Source organism: Arachis ipaensis, chromosome B2 (assembly GCF_059453495.1).
Source record: "Arachis ipaensis isolate K30076 ecotype BB chromosome B2, ASM5945349v1, whole genome shotgun sequence".
In the NCBI taxonomy this organism is placed as follows: domain Eukaryota; kingdom Viridiplantae; phylum Streptophyta; class Magnoliopsida; order Fabales; family Fabaceae; genus Arachis; species Arachis ipaensis.
This window is the reverse complement of record NC_142437.1, coordinates 124,257,885-124,278,890: the sequence shown is the minus strand read 5'-3', so window position 1 is coordinate 124,278,890 and position 21,006 is coordinate 124,257,885. Positions and strand designations below refer to the sequence as shown.

The window sequence follows — 21,006 nt, the reverse complement described above, 5'->3', positions numbered from 1 at the left end:
GCAATTTCAAGGCCAAGGGATTCAGATCCAAGGCTTTGATGAACTAAACAGTGAAATAATAATGCTTTATTGACAATCTAAGAAGACAACTAAATTTAATATATGCAAAATCAAGGAGGAATGTAATAATTTTGATTAAACCTTAATATTTTGATTAAGATTGTATTATGATGGAAAAAAATGATCATAAGTAGGAAACTACTTAAGCCAAAACATCTGTATCACGAATAATCTTCATTGAAGGAAGAACAATTGCAGCTACTGGTTTATGTGCATATCCACCACCTTCATCTATGATCAATCTTAAGCCTTCTACATGGAGTTTTCCATGGTGACCACTAACAATGATGGTTGGACTCGTTCTTAGTTCCTACCAAAAGAATCAAAGGTGCAAATCAGAAGTTACAAAAGCAATTCAAAAAGAAAAGGTTAATTTCAAAGAAAAATGCTACATATATATCAAGAATCAGCCACCATATATTTGTGTATAAATAAATGTGTTGTTTAATTTATCTTCAATGTATATTTTGTATTTTAACATGTATTCTATATGAATAGTTGATTTGATGGCTGATTTTTTATGTATACGTAGCATGATTGAATTTCAACTATATACATATGCATATAAAAAATAGCATCAATTAGGTATGTTCCTTTCAGCTTACTTTAATAGCGTCTTGTTAAGTATCTAAGGAAAGTCGATAACTGTAAGGAAGAACAACTCTTCTTAAATACGAACATTAAGCATCTCATACTATCCGATACAGGACTTTGGTCACCCCATAATACCAAATCCGTAACATTTCTCAGATTTGAGGTATGCAAATAACTTTTTTCAAAAGTTGAAACAAACACAGCCTAAATCCTCAGCAAGTGTATTATTCTTTGATTAAAGAAACAGCATGCTATTACCTCTGGAATCTCCCATACATTCATTCTTCCACTAAGCTGTGGTACCTTAGGCACTCGAGTATCGCGAGATTTCAACATTTGCAACTGCTGTTTCACATCCACTCCTTTCTCTAAACCGGCATGAACAGCAATCAACTTGCAGCATTCAACTCCATCTTCAGTGTTCACGAAGACATCGTCCTAGTCAAGTACGAAACAGTAATTTCAGCAGCAAATTATTCCTTCCATCGACGATTATTTGGAAAGGAAATAATGATTTGATGTTCAAAATGCTGACAAAGAAAGTTAAGCCGCACCTCTTCATGGACCCAAATCAAATCGGCAAGAAATTTCTTGTGCGAATCAGGAACAGCCTTGATCAAATCTGAACCAAAATCATTGCCCCTCAAGTAGAGATAAAGATAATAACTCTCAAATTTTCAAGAAAGGGCTATATATACAATCCAAACTGGTACAGAGTAGTATTCATTCATAGCACTGAAAATAATCCTTATGCTAAGAAAAGAAAACTCTCAACAAGCAAGGTTTGTCTCACTATTTGGGATTAGTTGCATAAATCAAACAACCCCATGTATAAATCATGATCATAGTAAAGTAAATCCACAGAAATCTACACCTATCTTAATGGTTTCTTTCACCTATGAAATTTTCTTCATTTTCTTCTATCCCAAAAGACTATCACTACCCTCCATAATCTATTCTTCTTATACCATGATTTCTAGAGGTCTTTCTCTAATACATTCATTATTACTATTAATTAACCTTGCACCAAACATTTTCCCTCAATTTGTGTTATTCTTGCTCACTTTTCTCTATCTCTTCCTAATTTCCTCATAACCTACATGAAATATACATAATTGAAAAAGCATGTTGTATAAATAACAGTTTAACTTTGAAGCACGGACAGCTTAAAACGTTTTACAGAGATCCAATCATATAAGTTCTTTTGGATGATCATTCATGCGATCAAATATAAAATACCTAATACTATCAATCCTACCATAGTACCATATAAACTATGACTATGACATATATAAACTAACTCGACACACAATTGTAACTAGTTTGTTGGATAGTTTGAATTTAATTCCGATGAAAAGTTACTCTAAAGCACATCAGCAAAATACTACTAATGTGATTGGACGATTATATAAAACATGGAAAAGTCTAGGAGGCGAGCAACTTTTGTGTTTTTTGGCCAGCACTTAAACATCAAAACAAAAGTGAGTGATTTTCTATCATTAAATGTAATCTCACACCATTAAAAGCACTATTGATGACCAATTGATAGTTACAAAACACCAAAATTGCTGGTCCCCTAGCATTCCTCATAAAACATTATACAACGTGCATCCAATTACGTAACGTCAAACAACTAATGTGATTGCACGTTTGTGTAAAATGCTTGCAGCATCAAAATTAAACTTAGTTTCAATGAATATGAGTTACTTTAAACTTTGATAGTTTAGAACTAGCAGTTACCTGCAGAACCATGAGGAACACCGTAGGACTCAAAGGTGGGTGCTGCATCATAAATTGAACCCTGATACTCGGTTCCTTTAACGGTATTAACCTTAACAGTGATGTTCCCAGCCCACCTTCTTCCTTGCAAATGCATCTCTTCATATCCTTCTCCCTTAAACCACCCTTCCCTCTCTTCACTCTCCTCATACTCCCTCCAACCGCCGCGAAACCCTTCTCCACCCGCCGCCGGTGGAAGCACTCCCACGAACGCCGCAAACGCGAAATCGTGGTTTCCGGCGAGGAAGATATGGGTTTGGTTTGGGTATCGAGATGGAAGGGAGATGAGGAAATCGATGACGTCACGGGTGTTGGGGCCTCTGTCGCAGTAATCGCCGAGGAAGATGATTGTGGCGGTTTTGAAGTCGTGTGGGTCCGTGGCGGTTTCGAGGTTGGACCATACGTTTTGGAGCTTGGTTATGTAGCCATGGATGTCACCTATGCAGATTACGAGCTTCTTGTTCTTGTTGGTCGTGGATGTTAAGGTGGTTGAGGTGGTTGTTGTGTCTGAAGATGAAGACATAGTTATCGGTGGCTACTACTTTGCATTGCAGCTCCAAGTTCATGTGTGACATTTAGGAAGATAAAAAAAATTGTTTTTTTTTATCTGATGTGGGTTGGGTTGGGCTTCAATGTTTTTTTTCTTAACAAACGAAAGCTTACAGATCAACATTTATACAATACCGACAAAAAATCAACATATACATTTTCGGTAGTTCAAATTTCGCATGTAGTAAATTGTAACTCATTAAGACATTAATTAGCGGCAAGTCTTTAAATGGAGCTTCAATCCACGCCTACAAGCCTGTAGGATTCCTTGGGAAACAAAAAAAATTCAACACATATGATAAATTAGTTGTTAGAATTTTATTTTTTAACAAATGAAAGTTTAAAGATCAACATATATACATTATGAGAAACAAATCAACATATATATAGTCTCGAGGATTCGAATATTATCTTGTGTATATACTCATGCAGTAAATCATTGATTAATAACAAACTCTTAAATAGAGTTCTTGAATCGTAATGGATTATACTTTTAGAGATACTGTAAGAACCAAAAAACAAATATTAATATACATGATAAATTGGTTGTTAGAAATTTTTTTTTATTGACACTAAAAAGAGTTTAATTGTTATCTATATCCACTAATATTTTTAATTTAAATTAGTCTTACATAGCAAGTAGTTGAATCAAATAGTTGGCCATACATGAGTGAATGTATGTAAATTAAAAGCCTTTGATCTTAGCCATGAATACTTTTGATTGTTAAGTTAAATCCCCTATATTAAAATAATAGAACCTTTTTTTTTTCCTTTTCTAATCTAAATAATACTAGACTTTTGGGATTACATTATTTTTGTTAATACTATACAGTAATATCTTACTACTTGTTGATACACTTTTCTATAATGTAACTTAATCCAACTTAAGAACAGAATTAGTGGACACTTTTTTTTTGGGTTTTGGGTGAAGAGGGAGGGAGGGAGGGAAGAGAGGGGGGGGGGGGGAGGGGGTTTATGATGCAGTGTATTGTAGTGTATCCTAAACCTACTACACCTCAAAAAAGGCATTAAATTCAAAACTAATTTACAACATAGGCTTTGATGATTGTTACAATTTGGCACATGGTGCATTAGAGCCATAGACAAGAATCCTAACAATAACAAGAATGCCATTCATGCCAAAAAGAGGGTGTTGGTCTCAAAACTCAAAACAATTCAAATTCCACTTGCTCCCCTGTTGTTTTACACTCTAAATACTTCCCACCCTTATTACCATGTGATTGTGATGTAATCTCTGAGAACTCAAACTCACATAAATCTGGTACTTCTGGTGGTGTAGCACAGCGTATTAAGGCCCAATTAAGACCTTCAAAGAAGGGATGCTGCTTAATCTCAGCAGCACCTTTCTCAGTACCCAAACGATTCTCAGGTTCCTTAACCAACAAGCCTCTTATAAGGTCCCTTGCTTGGAAACTAACAAAAGGGGTATCAGGGAACCTTAAACTCTGCAGAACCACATTGGCTAAGGTTTCTTCATTGTTGGAGCCTTTAAAGGGTGTTCTTCCATATAAAAGCTCATAAAGAAAAACACCAAATGTCCACCAATCAACTGCAGCTCCATGCCCTTCCCCTTTGATGATCTCTGGTGCTAAGTATTCATGAGTGCCTACAAATGAATTCGATCTTGCGTCTGTCGGCTCGGCCACGAGCTGTGGTAGTGATCTGATATGGGCAGCAAGTTCAGCTTTCTGTTTCCTTGCCTTTGCAGCAGGAGGTAAGAATCTTGGGCTGAAGCATGGAACTTGACACACCGGTTCAATGCAGAATGGCTCGATGCAGTTTGATTGTACACATGGACCGGAAACCTTGGCAGGATCCATGTCTGAAGATTGTTTTAGAAGCGTTGGGCTAACATCACACCTCAGTGAGAGGTCAAAATCTGTCAGCATAATGTGCCCGTCTTCTCTAACTAGAATGTTTTCAGGTTTCAAATCACGGTAAACAATTCCAAGCATGTGCAAGTATTCCAAAGCAAGAAGGACTTCAGCAACATAAAACCTGCACACATAACAAATCATAATCATCAGTGTATAATAAAAGTTTTGTTTAATTAAACATCATATTATATTCATAATCCAATTTCCAATATGCTGTGAACAAGGTAGCCTATGTCTATCCAGAAGGAATGAGTGTATGACCCTATTACATAACACAAGAATTTACAAGGTAACAAACATACTCTTTCAAGTTACACAATCTGCAACAGTGCAAATCATGTTTGTACAACACAACATGAAAGTGACGTTCATGAGAATTTAGCAAATCCTATTTGAATATACTAGGGAAAGTGATGATTGATGAGAAGGATCACAAGCCAACTAGCATATTTCATCAACTATGCAAACTAATGTATCTAACCTAAGTTTTAGTAGGTGGAATTTGCATATACTTTTAACCAAACAGAAAATGAAATGCTTAGTATCATACCTTGCTGCTGGCTCTGAAAAACTTCTACCAAGCTGTTTCTGACGTAGAACATGAAGATCTCCACCAGGACAGTACTCCATGACCAGACATGCCAGATTATCTGATGTAAACTGTGCATACATTGTTGGAAGAAAAGGATGATCCAGTATCCTTAATATTTCTCTTTCTGTTTGAGCCCGAGGCATCTTCTTCCTTCTTGCCAAAAATTCATTGTCCATAACCTTAATAGCAAACAAGCAATTTGTGCCAATCAGTTCAGCAAGATAAACAGTCCCAATGTCTCCACAGCCAAGTTTCTTCAAAAGATTAAAATGTCTCAATCCCAAGACTCCATGACGCATTTGACCATGTCGAATGGCTTCCCACCTAACATCCTTTGACATGTGAGGCCTATTGCCACAAGTAGAGCCACTGACATTGCTCTCATCACTGGTACTGGTACTACTGCTATAATCACCTTGACTACTCTTTGAACTTTGTGAAAATTCAAGTTGCTCTTTCAATCTGGTATTCTTTTTCACCTCTGTAATTTCTCTGCCACTATTGCAGCTGGTCGAAACCAAGCCTGACCGCGCCTCACTTGAGTTTACTCCTTCTCCAGGCCTGATAGACCCCATGTCTTGGTTGTCTCCTTTACCTTTGTTTTCTATAGCACACAAACATCTTTCACATACCAGTGGAGCTGGCTTATTATTTGCATCATTGGATCTAGGATCACATAATGCAGAACCTGAACCCTGCTTTAGTTTCTTCTTTACCAAACCCTTGTTCTTGATGACCATTTTGACTGTTCGAGGGGATCGCGACTTTTTGCACACTCTGTTGCCATTTACTGAGGTAGAAGAGGAAGATCCTGAGTGTAGCTTACCTTTCTTTGGTACAGATGCTTTGTTTCCTAGTTTTTTAGGGGATGACTCGTTTTCACACAAGTCTAATTTACTTCCCTTACTGCTATCACCAGAAGGAGAAGATTCAGATATTTGTTTTTCTACTTGAGCAGGTTCCAAACGCTGTGATTGAACAACTACTTTACATGATGAAGATGCAGAATCACTTTGCATTGATGATGAATCCCTGGTATCATTGTGTTCAGTTGTTCCAGCAGTTTCAGAAGTATGAACATTTTGGCTCAATGATGTGCTTGTAGCATTTGAATGAGACTGGGAAGTTGTATCCAATGAAAGTGACTTACTTTCATCTGTCTCTAGAGATATCTCCATTGTACTACTACCTTTACTACCAACATAAGAAGGCCCTGATCGTCTAGCTTCAACTACAACAGAATTGTACAGTGTATGTATCTTTCCAGCCTCAGATATTCTTGGAGAAGCTGATGACTTTGATAATCTTCTCATAGCAGCCATTTCAGATGCCTTAGATATACACATGTCCCTTAATGCTTGCTTTAAAGTCACTGGCTCAGAAGCTCCAACTCGTGGCGACCGAGGAACACCCATTGTCATTGGCTTTTTTAATGTACTTTTCATCTTAGGGCTGGTACCATCTTGTATAAGGCTCCAATCCCTTGATGAAGATTTAAGAGTAATTGACTCAAACAGCTTATTAATTTCATCATCTAGATGATCCTTATGCTGTAGTTTCAGCACAGGAAGCTTCTGGTTTTTCTCAGCTGCATTATATCCAGAATTAGATCGATATATCTCTGCAGCTTTCTCTTTATCTATGTCTTCCCCTGCTTCAACTATTTCACAAGTGCCACTGTATGAACCCATTAACTAAAGATAAGTTGGCTCCACTAGCTTAGCTTTGGTGTGAAGAATGTTTATTCTAATTCATTTCACTGTGGCTCCAGACACCATACACTTACCATTCAAGGACAGTGACCTTTTAGAATCAGGACCATTGTTTTGGTCAAATCAAACTTGAACTCCAAATGATACATTCACTTCTTCACCAGCTATGTGAGGTTAAATCCCTAAAGCAATCAGAAACATTTGAATAAATCAGAAAACCAGTAAAAGTTAAGAACAAAAGAAGACAGCAATCAAAAGAAAACAAAAATTGACATCATCAGAACTGCAAGAGAAACTAATAGGAACAGGAAGATTTATTGAACCAATTAAATTTATTGTCTTCTCCAGAGTTAAACATCCACTTATATGATAAAACTCAAAGAAGAGAAAACTACAGTCATAAGGACATAAACGCAGGTATGTGTGGATAGTGTACAATACACAATGCAATTTTGACATCCATTTATGCATAGGATCTAGTTTAATTTACCATCTAATTCTATTAGAATATGACCAGCATATCTAAACAGAAAAAAAAAAAGTACTATGATTTATGAAGTAGGAATCATCTTTTGCTTTCGGGGCCATTCAATAATATGTCAAATCAATAGATCAGATGAAAAGTAAAGCAAAGCAGGAAGCAACTTGCAGTTTAACTAACACATTACACAACACTTTTTATGCTACGGAGAAAAAAAAGGATGGAAAGGCATAACTAAGCGCCATATTCTCATCAAAATTGATTTTTTTTTTTTTTGAGAAAAAAAATAGAAACAATAACAAGAAGCAAACTGTAAATATTTCAAATTAAGGAAGAAAAAAAAAGCGATCTAACTCTTTTTTAATAATTTGAAAAATAAAATTTTTAAAACGATTCGATAAGTCTATGCCTATTTTTCAAAAATAAAATCAAAGAAATAGTTACATTTTATTTTTAATTTTTTTTAAAAAAAATCAAGCTTTAAAATTAGTTTAAGAATGTTGCACCAATCTTCATAAACTGGATTGGCATCCACACGCTCACGATAAAAAAAAAAAAAAAAGAAACTATAACATCCAAACTTTCATTATCAAAGTCGAAAAAAAAAATAGAAAGAAAAATAATGATATATAACAAAGTGATTTAAAATTAAAACTCAAAAACTTTTTTTTTCTTCTAATATTGGTAAACGAATCCATTGTTCAACTATATCCAAAAATCACATTTTCGATAAAAGATCAAAGCATGAACAACAACAACAACAAAAATGCAGTGTCTTCGTTGCAGCGTACGGAATCCAAAACTGCATCACAAAGAAGGAGAAGATCCAAAACTACAACTAACGAAGCACACAGCAAATACAAAAACTAAACAACAAAACGGCGTCGTTTAAGGATCTAGCAGGAATAAAACGAACCGTTTTTCAAAACGCGATGCGGAACGTGGTGGAAGCTGAAGCTGAAAACGGAAGCTCGTTTGAAAACGAAGGTTCTGGAAAGTTGAAAATGACGGAACCAAAGTTGAAGAAGAAGAAGAAGAAGGAAGTGAGGATAAGAGAGATGAGAAGAAAACCCTAACGTGGAGGAAGCTCGGATTTAGAGCGAGAGAGAGAGAGAGAGAAGAGGAAGAAGAAGATGCAGAAGAGAAGATGCATTATTCATTTTTTATTTTTTGTCTTTTGAAAAATTAATAAAAAAATTGTATTATTATTATATTTTATTTTTTATTTTTATGATTTTTTTTCCCTCTGGCTTCTCTGCTTGGCTTTCAGGCTTTCAGCACTGGCACTGATTATTTTGTACAAATTGGGACCCACCAAATTTTTATTTCAAAATTTTTACTGCAAATTTGAAAAAATAGAAATTTATATTTACCTTACTTGCACTGTTATATTTGAATTATAAAAATAGAAAGTGTTAAATATGCAAGATTTTGATTTTGAAGTTTTTAATACTTTGTCGTATATTTATTGAATAAATTATTACTTTAGGTAACTTCAACAAATGTATTTAATCCATGTATTCTTGTTGGACTTTCTTTGACAAACTATTAATAGTATTCAATTTTTTTTAGAAAAAAATAAAGGTTTAATTACTCTGTTGGTCCCTATAGTTTCGTAAAATTTCATTTAGGTCCCTATACTTTTTTTCTTTTTAATTGAGTTCCTGCACTATTTTTTTTTTCAATTAAGTCTCTCTTAATAGTAATTGGCTTAATTTTATAGGGACCCAACTAAAAAAAATGAATTGGTATAAGGACCTAAATAAAAGGAAAAAAAAGTGTAAGGACCCAATTAAAAAAAAATTTAGTGCAAGGACTCAATTAAAAGAAAAAAAAAATATAAAGACCTAATTGAAAATTTTACGAAACTATAGGACCAATAGAGTAATTAAACCAAAAATAAATAATAATGAAGAGTTCCGATATGTTACTATGTTAGTGATTAATATACAAGTTTATTCCAAAAAATTTATCCCAGTTATAGTAAATAAATATTTTCAAACTCATCAAATATTTAAGAGTTAAGAAGATTAATTACTATTAAAGATTTTTAAAAAAATAGTGAATAATCTACTAATAATAAGATCAAAACTTTAGTGTATGATCATTTAAGAGTTCATGAGGCAAATCATGATTCAAATAATGTAAATTAAATTGAATATAATTCGTTTACTATATTTAATAAAATAATAATCTTAAGTTGTATTTTTACATCATTTTTAAATTCAAACCATAAATTAAAAAATATATATTTTCACCATTAAACTAACTAATAATTTAGCAAGTATAAACCAAACATACTCATAAATAAAACCCAATTATAACCACAATATATGAAGGAAAAAGTGTAGTAGAAATTTTTTGGTACACCCTCCATGTGAATGTGATATTTTTGGTGGAACATGAAAAATAAACAAAACAAAAACTATATATTAATAAACATTATCTGCACTCTCATGTGAATGTGTTGTGATTAAAGACAAAATATAATATAATAATATATATAAAAAAAAAAGGTTTTGATTTTTATTTGAAATTTTCATTTTCATGTATGAAAATAAATTTTTAAAAAAAAAATTCATGACATGATATGTTTTGGCTGGTTAAATAGTACTTACAATAATTTTAGTGTTCTTGGTCGACTTTTGTCGCTTTGCAATAAATAATTTAACCTTAGCTTGAAAAAATTGGCGATCTAAGATTTGCATTCCTATTTTAAATAACAACTATATATATATATATAGTTGAAAATATTAAAATGTATTTCGTCTCATCATATCATATAGCATCCAATGCTCTATTATTTATTTATTTATTTAAGTATGTTAGATGTGATATAAATATATAATATCATTTTATGCATTCTGATAAATGAAAAGAGCCAAGAAGGTTTATTTATTTATAGTTGTTGGTATGATCTAAAATTTCACCATCCATTATGTCTTGTAATATTAAATGTTATTTTTTAAAAGATAGGACTTTGTTGATGTTAGATGTAAATCATGTTAGCCTTATATTATTGAATAATATTTTATATAAATTTTGAATTTTTTTTTCATCGAATAGATGAATTAATTAGGATATTTTGATATATATATATATATATATATATATATATATATATATATATATATATGTATATATTAATTATATCATTTTTATAAAATTTGAAATTGATTTGTTATATTAGTTTTTTATACATTGTCTACAAAATTTTCTTTGAAGTGTATGAATAAAAACATTTTTCTTAAAATCTTTTCAAAGTTTCTTATCATATTTATTAGCAAGACTTTAAATTAATTACCAAACAGGATTAGCTCACTTATGAGGTTAGATAGCATATCTGATTTTCTATAGGCAAATTTTGATTTCTTGATAGTTGAATTTGCAAATATATAATTATATTCCAAAAATGTTTAAATAATATTATTTGGCTTATTTTATTTTCAAAAAAAATTATATATTATCATTATATTTTAAAAATAATACATGCCTAATTTATAATTAGTTAATTATTTAATATTTTTATCAAAATGATAGTAGAAGTTAATAAGTAGGGAAGAGTTTTAAGTGTACCGAAAATACCGATATTCTAGTTGTTTTAACTGTTGATCTGAATTATAAAAAATATATAATATATATTAATTGAAATCAACGATTAAAATAATTGAAACACCGGTATTTTCGATACACTTAAAATTTTTCCAATAAGTAGTATATATAGTTATATACATTTAAAAAATAAGAAAAAGGAAAAAGAAATTAAGAATATATATTATTTCAATTTTGAATATAGGAACTCGGAAGATGGGAGTATAATTATTTTTTTGAAATTGAGTGAAAGTACTATGGTCATCATGTGATGTATACCTAATAAATTTCTGAAACTTGCGTTGGTATAATAATGGCCATGATCATTGATTGAAACAATGAATCCCAAATAAGAGACAACTTCAATGTCCACCAACCAATCACTTCCTCCATTAATAAATAATTTACATATATTTTTTGTACTCAATCATGCACAGCCCTAAAATAAATTTCAAAAAAAAAAAAACATATATAAATTATTTATTGAATACAAATTTGTAACTTTAATTTGTGCTGGCTTGATTTAACTAAATGTTGAATTTCAGCTGAGAGAGATACCTAGATTATGGAAATTATTTTTTAAATTGTTAATATATTTTTTATAAGTGAAACAAAAAAATTACAAAAAAATTATTATATAATAAAAAATCATATTTAATAATAATATAGCTTATTAATTGGGGACAAACTGTAAATAACTTGAATTTGTATATGATTGTGTACGTGTAGAGTATAAGTATATTTCCAATTTCTATATCAATAAAATAATATTAATAAGATAAATATTTGAATGATAAATAAATTATATAAACACCCCTTTTTTCCCCCTATTCATTGGACAACATTTAAGAATATCTAACTTACAAATTCACTCATTCAATTATTGTCCTGAAGAAAATTAATATGGTGTACGTACCTTTTTTATTTTGCATTTCATATATATATATATATATGATGATGATAAATTAATTATTTTATTCTGAATTAAACTCGTGAGCAAATAAAACAGGTTCAACCTATGATGATAATTGCAACATTATAATCTTCAAATAAATACTCCTAATTAAATTAATATTTATAAGAAAAAAAAATTGTCTAGTGGAGCCGAGAGAATTAGTTCATTATTTGAGTAACGCTATTATTAATTAGAATAAAATAATAAATAAATTTTTAAAAATTTATATTTTGAATAAATTAGTCTCTAAAAAAATATTAATAAAATTTTTAAAAATAATAAACATAAACACTTTACTTTTAGATTAATTCGTATAATTAAAATAAAAAATCTTAATTTAAACGTAATTTATTTATGTTTAATTTTGTAGAAGACTTTATTAATATTTTTTTAAAGACTAATTTAAAATGTAAATTTTTATTATTTTATTCTATTAATTATTAATACTTATAATTTGACGACAAGAAAGAAACACAAATGCTCATATTTATTGATGATTTACGAGGTAGTTTGTCAATTAATAAATAAATTAATTAATCTTATCTTGTAGCACCTGTAAGTTCAAAAATTATTATTATAAAATTATACTTATTGCTTTGAGATTTTACATGAATATAAAAAGGTGTGAAATATATATAGACGGACCAAATTAAAACAGTCTGAACTAAGAAAAAATAACTCTTATATACTAAACATATATTGAAGTAAAATTGATGTGTTAATATGGAATTATAATATTGGAAAATTTTAAATATACTAGTAATACTAATATTTTAATAATTTTAACTGTTAATTTTAACTAATATAATATATATTATAATTGAAATCAATAATTAAAACTATTAAAATATTAGTGTTTTAGCAGGTACACTTAAAATTCTTTTAATAATATTATATTAGTGGCAATCTTAATTAATTCTCACCTGATGATGTGCCAAGTTGACCTAACAAGTAAATTATAATATATAAAAAAACATTTTGAACAATTATTAAACATGTTTGTACAAAATAATAGGAAGATTTGAGCTATACTTTTAGTAACTTTGTATTCATTAATAAAATAAGGGGAATTATAAGGTAAAGATGTAAGTTTATAAATCTTTTTTTTTATGGGATGAAAGAGATATTGAAAAAAGTAGGACTCACATTTTGAATAACAATAAAATAATTAAAAATAACTATAAAAAAAATTTATTTTTTCTCTCTATACCACTTCAATCTGTATAGTAGAGTGTGAATTATACGGTAAAGATGTAAGTTTATTAAAGTTCTCTGTTATGATGAAATAAAGCATATATTTCTATAGACAATAAATTATAACTCAAATGATATAGTCTCTCCATACTCACCTAACAAATCGCAAATTTAAATCTCCCTATCACCAAAGATATACTTCTATAATATTTTCATTATTATCTAAGTTATACAACATTAATATATATTTTCTATATTTTGTAAAAAAAAAACCATTAAATTAGTTTATAAATATTATAAAATTATAATTTACCGAAATAGTTATTGATCTTGAAATTCATTTGAAAGTTGAAATTGCAGTGACCAGAATTTATCACTGGATTTATGGTTTTTGTATTTTTGTTGAATTGGCACATTATTGCAGGGTGATAGTTAGTGACCCCACAAAAAGGAGTACTCGTATGGCTCCTATAATATGAGTTTTCATCAACGAATTATGAAAGCGAAATCCAATTTGGATTATTGAACATGGTAACTTTCACACTTTTTAAGTTTGATAATATTAGACAAGTATTTTTCTAATTTTTTTTTAAATTTCAATTTCAATTCTTTTACTTAAATCTTTTCCAATTTTATTATATTTGAAAAATATATATAATAAAGTGGATGTGTATGATTTACTGTTTATTATTATTGTTTATGCGAATATGTCAGATATCATAAAATTTGAACAGCGACACTTTATTGATGTTGGTCCCATGCTTTTTCAACTTGTTCACAGTTCATATGAGTATGATAAATCTCTTTCACCACATTATTCTAATTAACAGCTGGGTTTATATATATATATATATATATATATATATATATAATATTTATTTATTTTTTTGGAACAATTGCTTAAATCAATCTCTGACATTTTTTATATATGAAATATTTTAGTTTTTTTTTTACTTTTAAAATACATAAAATAATTTTTAATATTTATTTTTATAGACAATACAGTTTTTTTATCAATTTGATTTGTTTAGTTAAAATAATTATTTTAAAATTTTAAAAAATTTTAAATATTATTTTGATATTTTTTATTTTTTTTGGAAAATATTCTGTATTTCATTCTTCGAATTAAATTAGAAAAAACTGTATTGTTCAACAAAAATAAATATTAAAAACTGTTTGTATGTTTTAAAATCTAAAAATTAAAATATTTAATTTTAAGAATAAATATTAAAAACTGTTTTGTATTTTTTTTTTATTATTGATATAGGCTCATTTACATAGGCTCATTTATATTCTATAGAATGTAAGTTCATTTCTTATTATTACTGTCACAATAAAAACTGCTATTAGTAAATTTTAAGTAGTATACATTTATTTTAAAGTATCACAAAATTATTAAAAGAAACCATCATTTTTTTTGATGCACTAATTAGATCTAAAAGATGGAAGGAAGAAACTCCCCGGAAGAAGACAATTTAATAAAAATAATTGTGACTGTAATCATATTGTGTCGGTAATGAATCTATTTTATTTTCCATTTTTTATTTTTTATTTTGCCATTTATTTTGTACCACAAACCATAAATCTCCACAATTTATGCATACACATGTGTGGTGAGAGTAGGTAATAACAATTTTTTTGGTACCGGATGGTAGATATTGATAGATAAATGGACCCAAAACAAGACAATGAGGGCATGTAATAAATTAATTTCATTTATTTAGAGGGAAAATAATTCAAAGGTAGGAGGGAGGATTCTCACTTTACCATTTTAGAAGAATACAATAGTCCCTATATGTAGAGATTTCAAATCCTTTATGTGTGAATCATTTATTAATCTTTTAATCACTCTTAAAGTTCAATGTTGACATAATTATAAAGTGTGAAATTAATTAAGTGTGAAGTTAATTAGTTTTACACTAAAAAATGAAAAAAAAAATCATTTTAAGAAAAAATAAAAAATAGCCACCTTCTTATATATTTATATATGAATAGAATAGTAAGGTTCACATTACTAACTAACTTATATGTAGCGTTTGGTGGAGAGATAGAGACGGAAAGATTGAGATTAAGAGACAGAGACTAAGAGACAAATATTGAAATAAATCTTAGTATTCTGTTTGGTGCAAAGTAGGAGACAGAAATTGAAATAAGAATGAAATTCTAATTTATTTTGTACAAAGAATAAAATTGGAATGAACTAATTGAAATGAAGGTATTTTAGATATAAAATGTTATTAAAATTTCTGTCTCTATTTCTAAAAATTTTAGTCCCCTGTGTCCCCATTTTTTGGAGATATTGAAATACTGAAATTTTGGAGACATAGATAGAAATTTTAGTACCAGTCTCTGAACCAACAAACATGATATTGAGTCTCAATCTCTCGGTCTCTATTTCAGTACCTCAAAATAAATGTTACCATAGAGAATAAAGTTCTGATCTCTTAATTCTTTTTAACAAATTCTAAAACTTAATTAATAGTACAACTTTTAATTTTGTATATAATTTCTACTAAACGATAGAGAATTCTTATTTAATTACATATACAATATTTGAGAAATAAAGATTAAAGAAGTTGGCACATGTAGGTGGTCAAAATTCAAAATAGTAAATGAATATTGGTGAACCTTTAATATATAGTGGCAGTTTTTCCGTCGCCAATTTATTGGAATGAAAATTTTTTCTTGTTTGTCTTTGTAAGAGTTTGACTAAGCCTTTTCCTTTCTAAAGAAAAATTAATATTTTATTAAATAAGTTAGATCCTCTATATCAACTTCTCAACCGAGCTAGCTAGCTACCCATTATTTGTTATTAATTAGTAAATAAAGTAAAAATATCAAGATTTTTAATTAAGATTGTATAGCTTTAAAGTACATTAAATATTATTTATGCATTACACACTAAGAAATGATTTTTTTTAGATTTGAATTTAGATTAAATAATTAAAAAATAAAACATAAAAAGTAGATGTGACTAAGCATATCATTTACCCTAAATTTATGATAATATATGAATAAACCTAAATATTATGTATACGCTAAAAAATTAATCGCCAAATTAATTATTATATATTTTTATATAAAATTATGTATAATAATTTTTTTTATTTTAATATATATTTTAATAATTAATTTTAATATAAACTTAATATAGTTGTAGAATGAAATATCTCATCCACCATGCCAATCATGTTGCAAGTTAGGTCATTTACGCCTAGATTTTTCCTTGTGGAATCATTTAGAATCTTCTTAAGTTTTCTCTTATATCTAATTATTGGACTATATATATCTCCTATGTGATTTACCCACTTGACCAAATAATGTTCTTCTGATTTTCTCTTGATTTGTCAATCACTTAGCACAATCTCATCAAAATCTTTTTAACAATATATAAACGTCATTTTTATCCTTTTTCTTTCATCTTATCATTTCTTATTCGATCAATTAACATATAATTACTTATCAATCGAAACATTTTCATGTTGGCCGTACTAAACTTATGCTTATATCTTTTGTTATATATAATACTTATTCCATTTAACATAACTAACTAGCTAGTATGATTAATCTTTTTTATGATTTTTTTTTTAAGTTGGTGAGACTGCATTTATTTATAGATACTGAATTTTGAAATAAGAATACAAAAATTTAAAATCGTATTTACGCAGATGAGATATAAATAACAATATTATGTCTACAGATATTAAATTAGTATATTTTATATTTATAGAAAAAAATAAAAATAGTATACAAGACATAATTTATTTTTTATTTATTTTTTGTTCATTTTTTATTATTATTATATATTTTTTAATTTTTAAATAAAAAATAAAATAAATTACATATTCATAATTTATTCTAATTTATCACCAAACAAAATATAAGAACACTAATTTTTGTATCTTTATCGTTTATATCTTATTCATAATGTCTTATTTTATCTGTTCTCAAAACCAAATACAGCTTCATGAAATTCAATGAGCATATAGTGTATCACACTAGAAACCAAATTAAAATACATTAAAATAACAATGTACAATTTACCAATTTATTTTACACTTATTTACATATTGATTGACATGAACAATTCTAGACCATCATAAATTGAATAAAATCTCAATGGTTATTAGAGAGATAATAATATAATCAAATGAGACAAATTTCCTTGAACAAAAAGGGATCAACTAACCAATGTAAAAAATTGAGAAGAATGGTGAAATCAAATCAAATCAAACAACCTAATATTAAAAAAAAAAACATCATGGATTTCTAGTAAAGGATGTCCACAATGGAAGTTCACATGGGTGTGAACCTAACTTTTTTGGAAAAGGATGTGTATGGGGGGCTTCTCTTTAAAGCCAAGGAAAGAAGAAGGTACAAATAAACACTTAGAAATTAGAAAGCAACCATATATATATATGCTTCTTCAACCCCCTCCAAAAAAAAAACAAGGACTATAACTTGTTCAACTTTGGAAAGCAACTATGCCTAACTTTGTGACCATTTGCCACTCTTTTTAGCTATGAAGCTTTTAGTTCTCCTGGTCACAGTGTGACCACATATCTGACCCAATTGAAAATGTAACTAGGGTTTGTGGTCCTCCATTCTACATCTATGAGTGCATGTCTCATTCATTGTCACACAAACATAAATTATGCTGCCAAACATAATTATTATGATTTTAGTTAGGCCATTCTATATATATATAGAACATTTAAGTGAATTATCTTCTATATAAGAATAACCAACTTGGGTTGGTCGAGTGGTCAGCTCACTCGTCCGCTTAAGCAAGTGTCGGGGCTTCGAATCCCGCTTTGTGCATGCAGCAACCCATTGGTCAGCGGCAGACCCTTAAATTGAGTTCCAATCCGCGACAGATTAGTCCTTGGCCTGTCGGGTTGGGGGATACCGTGGGCAACCCAAAATAAAAATCTTCTATATAAGAATAGGGTGATATTTTTTAATTTTATTTATAATTTTATATGAAATATTGTTATGTCATTGATCATAGGACAATTATTTTATTTTACATTGTTATATCCTCTAATAATTAGAATTAGTATAGGAAAATACCTTTTAATAGCTAATATATATTAGCCATTTTTATTATAAAATTATTTTTAATCTTTTTTTTTTGAAAATTTTAGGATTAGGATTTAAAATGTAAAATTAAAAATTTTTAAAAATTAATTGATATTAACCGAAAAAATTAACTCTCAAATTATTATGTTGGTCCTTATAAGTTTACTAAATTTATAATTAAGTCTTTATATTTTTTTTTCAATTGGGTTCCGAATCTGTTTTTAATTTTATAATTAGATTTTTTCTAGTATAAAAAATATTAGAATTAACTGAATATTTTTTTATAAATTAAAAATAATTAAAAATCTAATTAAATATTTGACCGCATATATTTTAGAAGAAATATTATATTAATTTTAACATTTTTAATATAAAAAAAACTTAATTACAAAATTAAAAATAATATAAAAATATAATTAAAAAAATAAAAACTAACAAAATAATTAAACCTAATATTTTCTTACTATTCACATTTTCAGAAAGGATGAAAATAATAATGGCAAGTCAACCTTTATCACAAATAATGTTACTCTTTCTAAAATTATATATAATTTACTTTGAGCACCAGAAATTTGATATGATTCCAACATAATTAATAAAGTTATGATGATGAAGCGTGTGTATGTATGTGTATTGTAAAGAAGCCAAACACATATTCTAATGAAAGAAAAGAAAATGTCCTCCAAATATTGGATGTACATATACATAGATATCATATGAAACATTGTTTAATGATGAAAGAATAATGAGTGGATTTCTTTTCTTAAAAAAAATGGCGTGTGTCACACTAAGAGAATAATAATGTTAGATATGAGTATATCAATAACCTTGATTTATAAACAATTAATGAATCTCTTAAAAAAAGAAGATAGTAACATAAAAGAAAAATAAGGTGAAGACAAGTGTGCACAACAATTTTTGGTGTTTAGTTTAAGAAAGCTACCATTCTTTCGAGTGATGCCTAAGCATGGACTGCATGCCATGGAGGATGGAGCCACCGACAAAGTCAATAATAATTAATCTTACATATACTTTCAATATTTGCGGCGGTTATTATATAGGTATTCTACTGAAATTAAAAATAAAAATATTTAAAATCTTAAAAAGATATAAACTTAAGACTTTTTTTTCTCCATGATCTTAAATTTAAATTTTTAAAATAGAAAAATAATTAGAGTAAAATATACTTTTTTTATTCCTAACGTTTGTAATTTTTTTTAAAAATATTTTTAACATTTAATTGTATTTAATTTTGTTCTAAACATTTTTAATTTGCATTAAAATTATCTCTCAACGTTAATTCAATCTAAAATGTTAAGAACAAAATTAAAAACATTTTAGGATAATTTTGAAACAAATAGAAAACGTTAAGGATAAAATTGAATTAATCAGAAATGCTAGAGACAAATTAAAATTGAATGAAATTAAACGTTAGAACTATTTAATTTTAAAAAAAATTATAAATATTAAGGACAAAAAATTATAATTTATCCAAAAAATTATTATTGATTATTTATAAACTTTTAAGCCAAATTAGTCGAATTATTCTGCATAATACAATCTAATTTATCAAGAAACTTATGGAAGTTAAATGAAGTTGCTTAAAAAATGTTGGTTTTTTATTTTGGTTTTTCACGATATCTCCGTTTAAGGATTTAAATAAAATTGTCAATGAGCTGTTACATGTACAAAGCGAAATTCGAACTCTTGATATTTACTTAAATGAACTAATGAGTTAACCATTACAACAACTCAAATTGGTTAATGTCTCTACTTTATTGATTAGATTCTACTAATTTATTTTAGTTTAGTATTATTTTCATTGTCTAAAAAAAATCTAATTTATCAAAAAAGATATATTGAGAAGAGGCAAGAGACTGCTACCAAGCATATATGAAATGATAAGGTTTTTAATTAGTATGTTTTTACTTTTTAGTATCATTGGAGCACTTTCGTTTATTCTTAAACTTCTCCTGCTTTATTTCTCCTGTTCAGAAAAATCAAAAGAGAAACAGTTAAAAAACTGTTATGGAGTAAGATGGATTAGTTCTTCAATCTAATCATATTCTTTTTCCATGGTTCGTTTAGATTAGACATTAGTGTACATTGTGTGTTGAATTGACATATTGTATCCGATGAAGAGACATGAAATGAATCATGAGTTTTTTTTATTATTAATTTTTTGGCCGGTAATCAATTAATCCGTTGATTTTTGTTCTTTATGGCAACTAGCCACATCTTTGATTGATAATATTTTTTAAGTTGATAGTTTTTGGAAATAATTTTATGGGCTTGAGTTTTTGGACAAATTGAAATAGATTACTTATTTGTGGACTCCGATAGCCTGTGCTGGCCCAATAAGATTCTTGGTCCAAAAAACGGCGAAAGACTATCTTAACTATTGAAAGGGGCCCAATTTCCAAAAAGGGCCCAAAAACTGAAACCGAAAAAAGGTTGACCTGAATAGTATATTAAATCCAAATATTTGTATTACAAAAAAAAAAAAATTTCCAAATATT

The 21,006-nt window shown here is 28.4% G+C and overlaps 2 protein-coding genes across 2 annotated transcripts; both read right to left on the bottom strand.

Moving 5' to 3' along the window:
- Positions 1-34: 34 nt before the first annotated feature.
- Positions 35-3,009, bottom strand: LOC107626406 (tyrosine-protein phosphatase RLPH2). Its single transcript, XM_016329281.3, has 4 exons — positions 2,395-3,009; positions 1,209-1,276; positions 913-1,092; positions 35-370 (listed from the first exon to the last, which is right to left on the bottom strand). The coding sequence occupies exons 1-4, from the start codon at positions 2,954-2,956 to the stop codon at positions 203-205; spliced, it is 978 nt and encodes a 325-aa protein (XP_016184767.1). The 5' UTR covers positions 2,957-3,009; the 3' UTR covers positions 35-202.
- A 957-nt stretch (positions 3,010-3,966) lies between these two features.
- LOC107626405 (serine/threonine-protein kinase KIPK2-like) lies at positions 3,967-8,823 on the bottom strand. The gene is made up of 3 exons (XM_016329280.3): positions 8,582-8,823; positions 5,431-7,366; positions 3,967-5,001 (listed from the first exon to the last, which is right to left on the bottom strand). Exons 2-3 carry the CDS (start codon positions 7,161-7,163, stop codon positions 4,149-4,151), a joined length of 2,586 nt encoding a protein of 861 aa, XP_016184766.1. The 5' UTR covers positions 7,164-7,366; positions 8,582-8,823; the 3' UTR covers positions 3,967-4,148.
- Between the last annotated feature and the right edge of the window lie 12,183 nt (positions 8,824-21,006).

Excerpts from the sequence above, each read along its gene's own strand:
- LOC107626406 (XM_016329281.3), bottom strand. The coding sequence starts at position 2,956 with ATGTCTTCATCTTCAGACACAACAACCACCTCAACCACCTTAACATCC. Across the intron at positions 1,277-2,394 it reads TGTTCCTCATGGTTCTGCAG|ATTTGATCAAGGCTGTTCCT; the intron begins GTAACTGCTAGT and ends ATTTTGGTTCAG. Across the intron at positions 1,093-1,208 it reads TGATTTGGGTCCATGAAGAG|GACGATGTCTTCGTGAACAC; the intron begins GTGCGGCTTAAC and ends GTACTTGACTAG.
- LOC107626405 (XM_016329280.3), bottom strand. The coding sequence starts at position 7,163 with ATGGGTTCATACAGTGGCACTTGTGAAATAGTTGAAGCAGGGGAAGAC. Across the intron at positions 5,002-5,430 it reads TTTTCAGAGCCAGCAGCAAG|GTTTTATGTTGCTGAAGTCC; the intron begins GTATGATACTAA and ends TTATGTGTGCAG.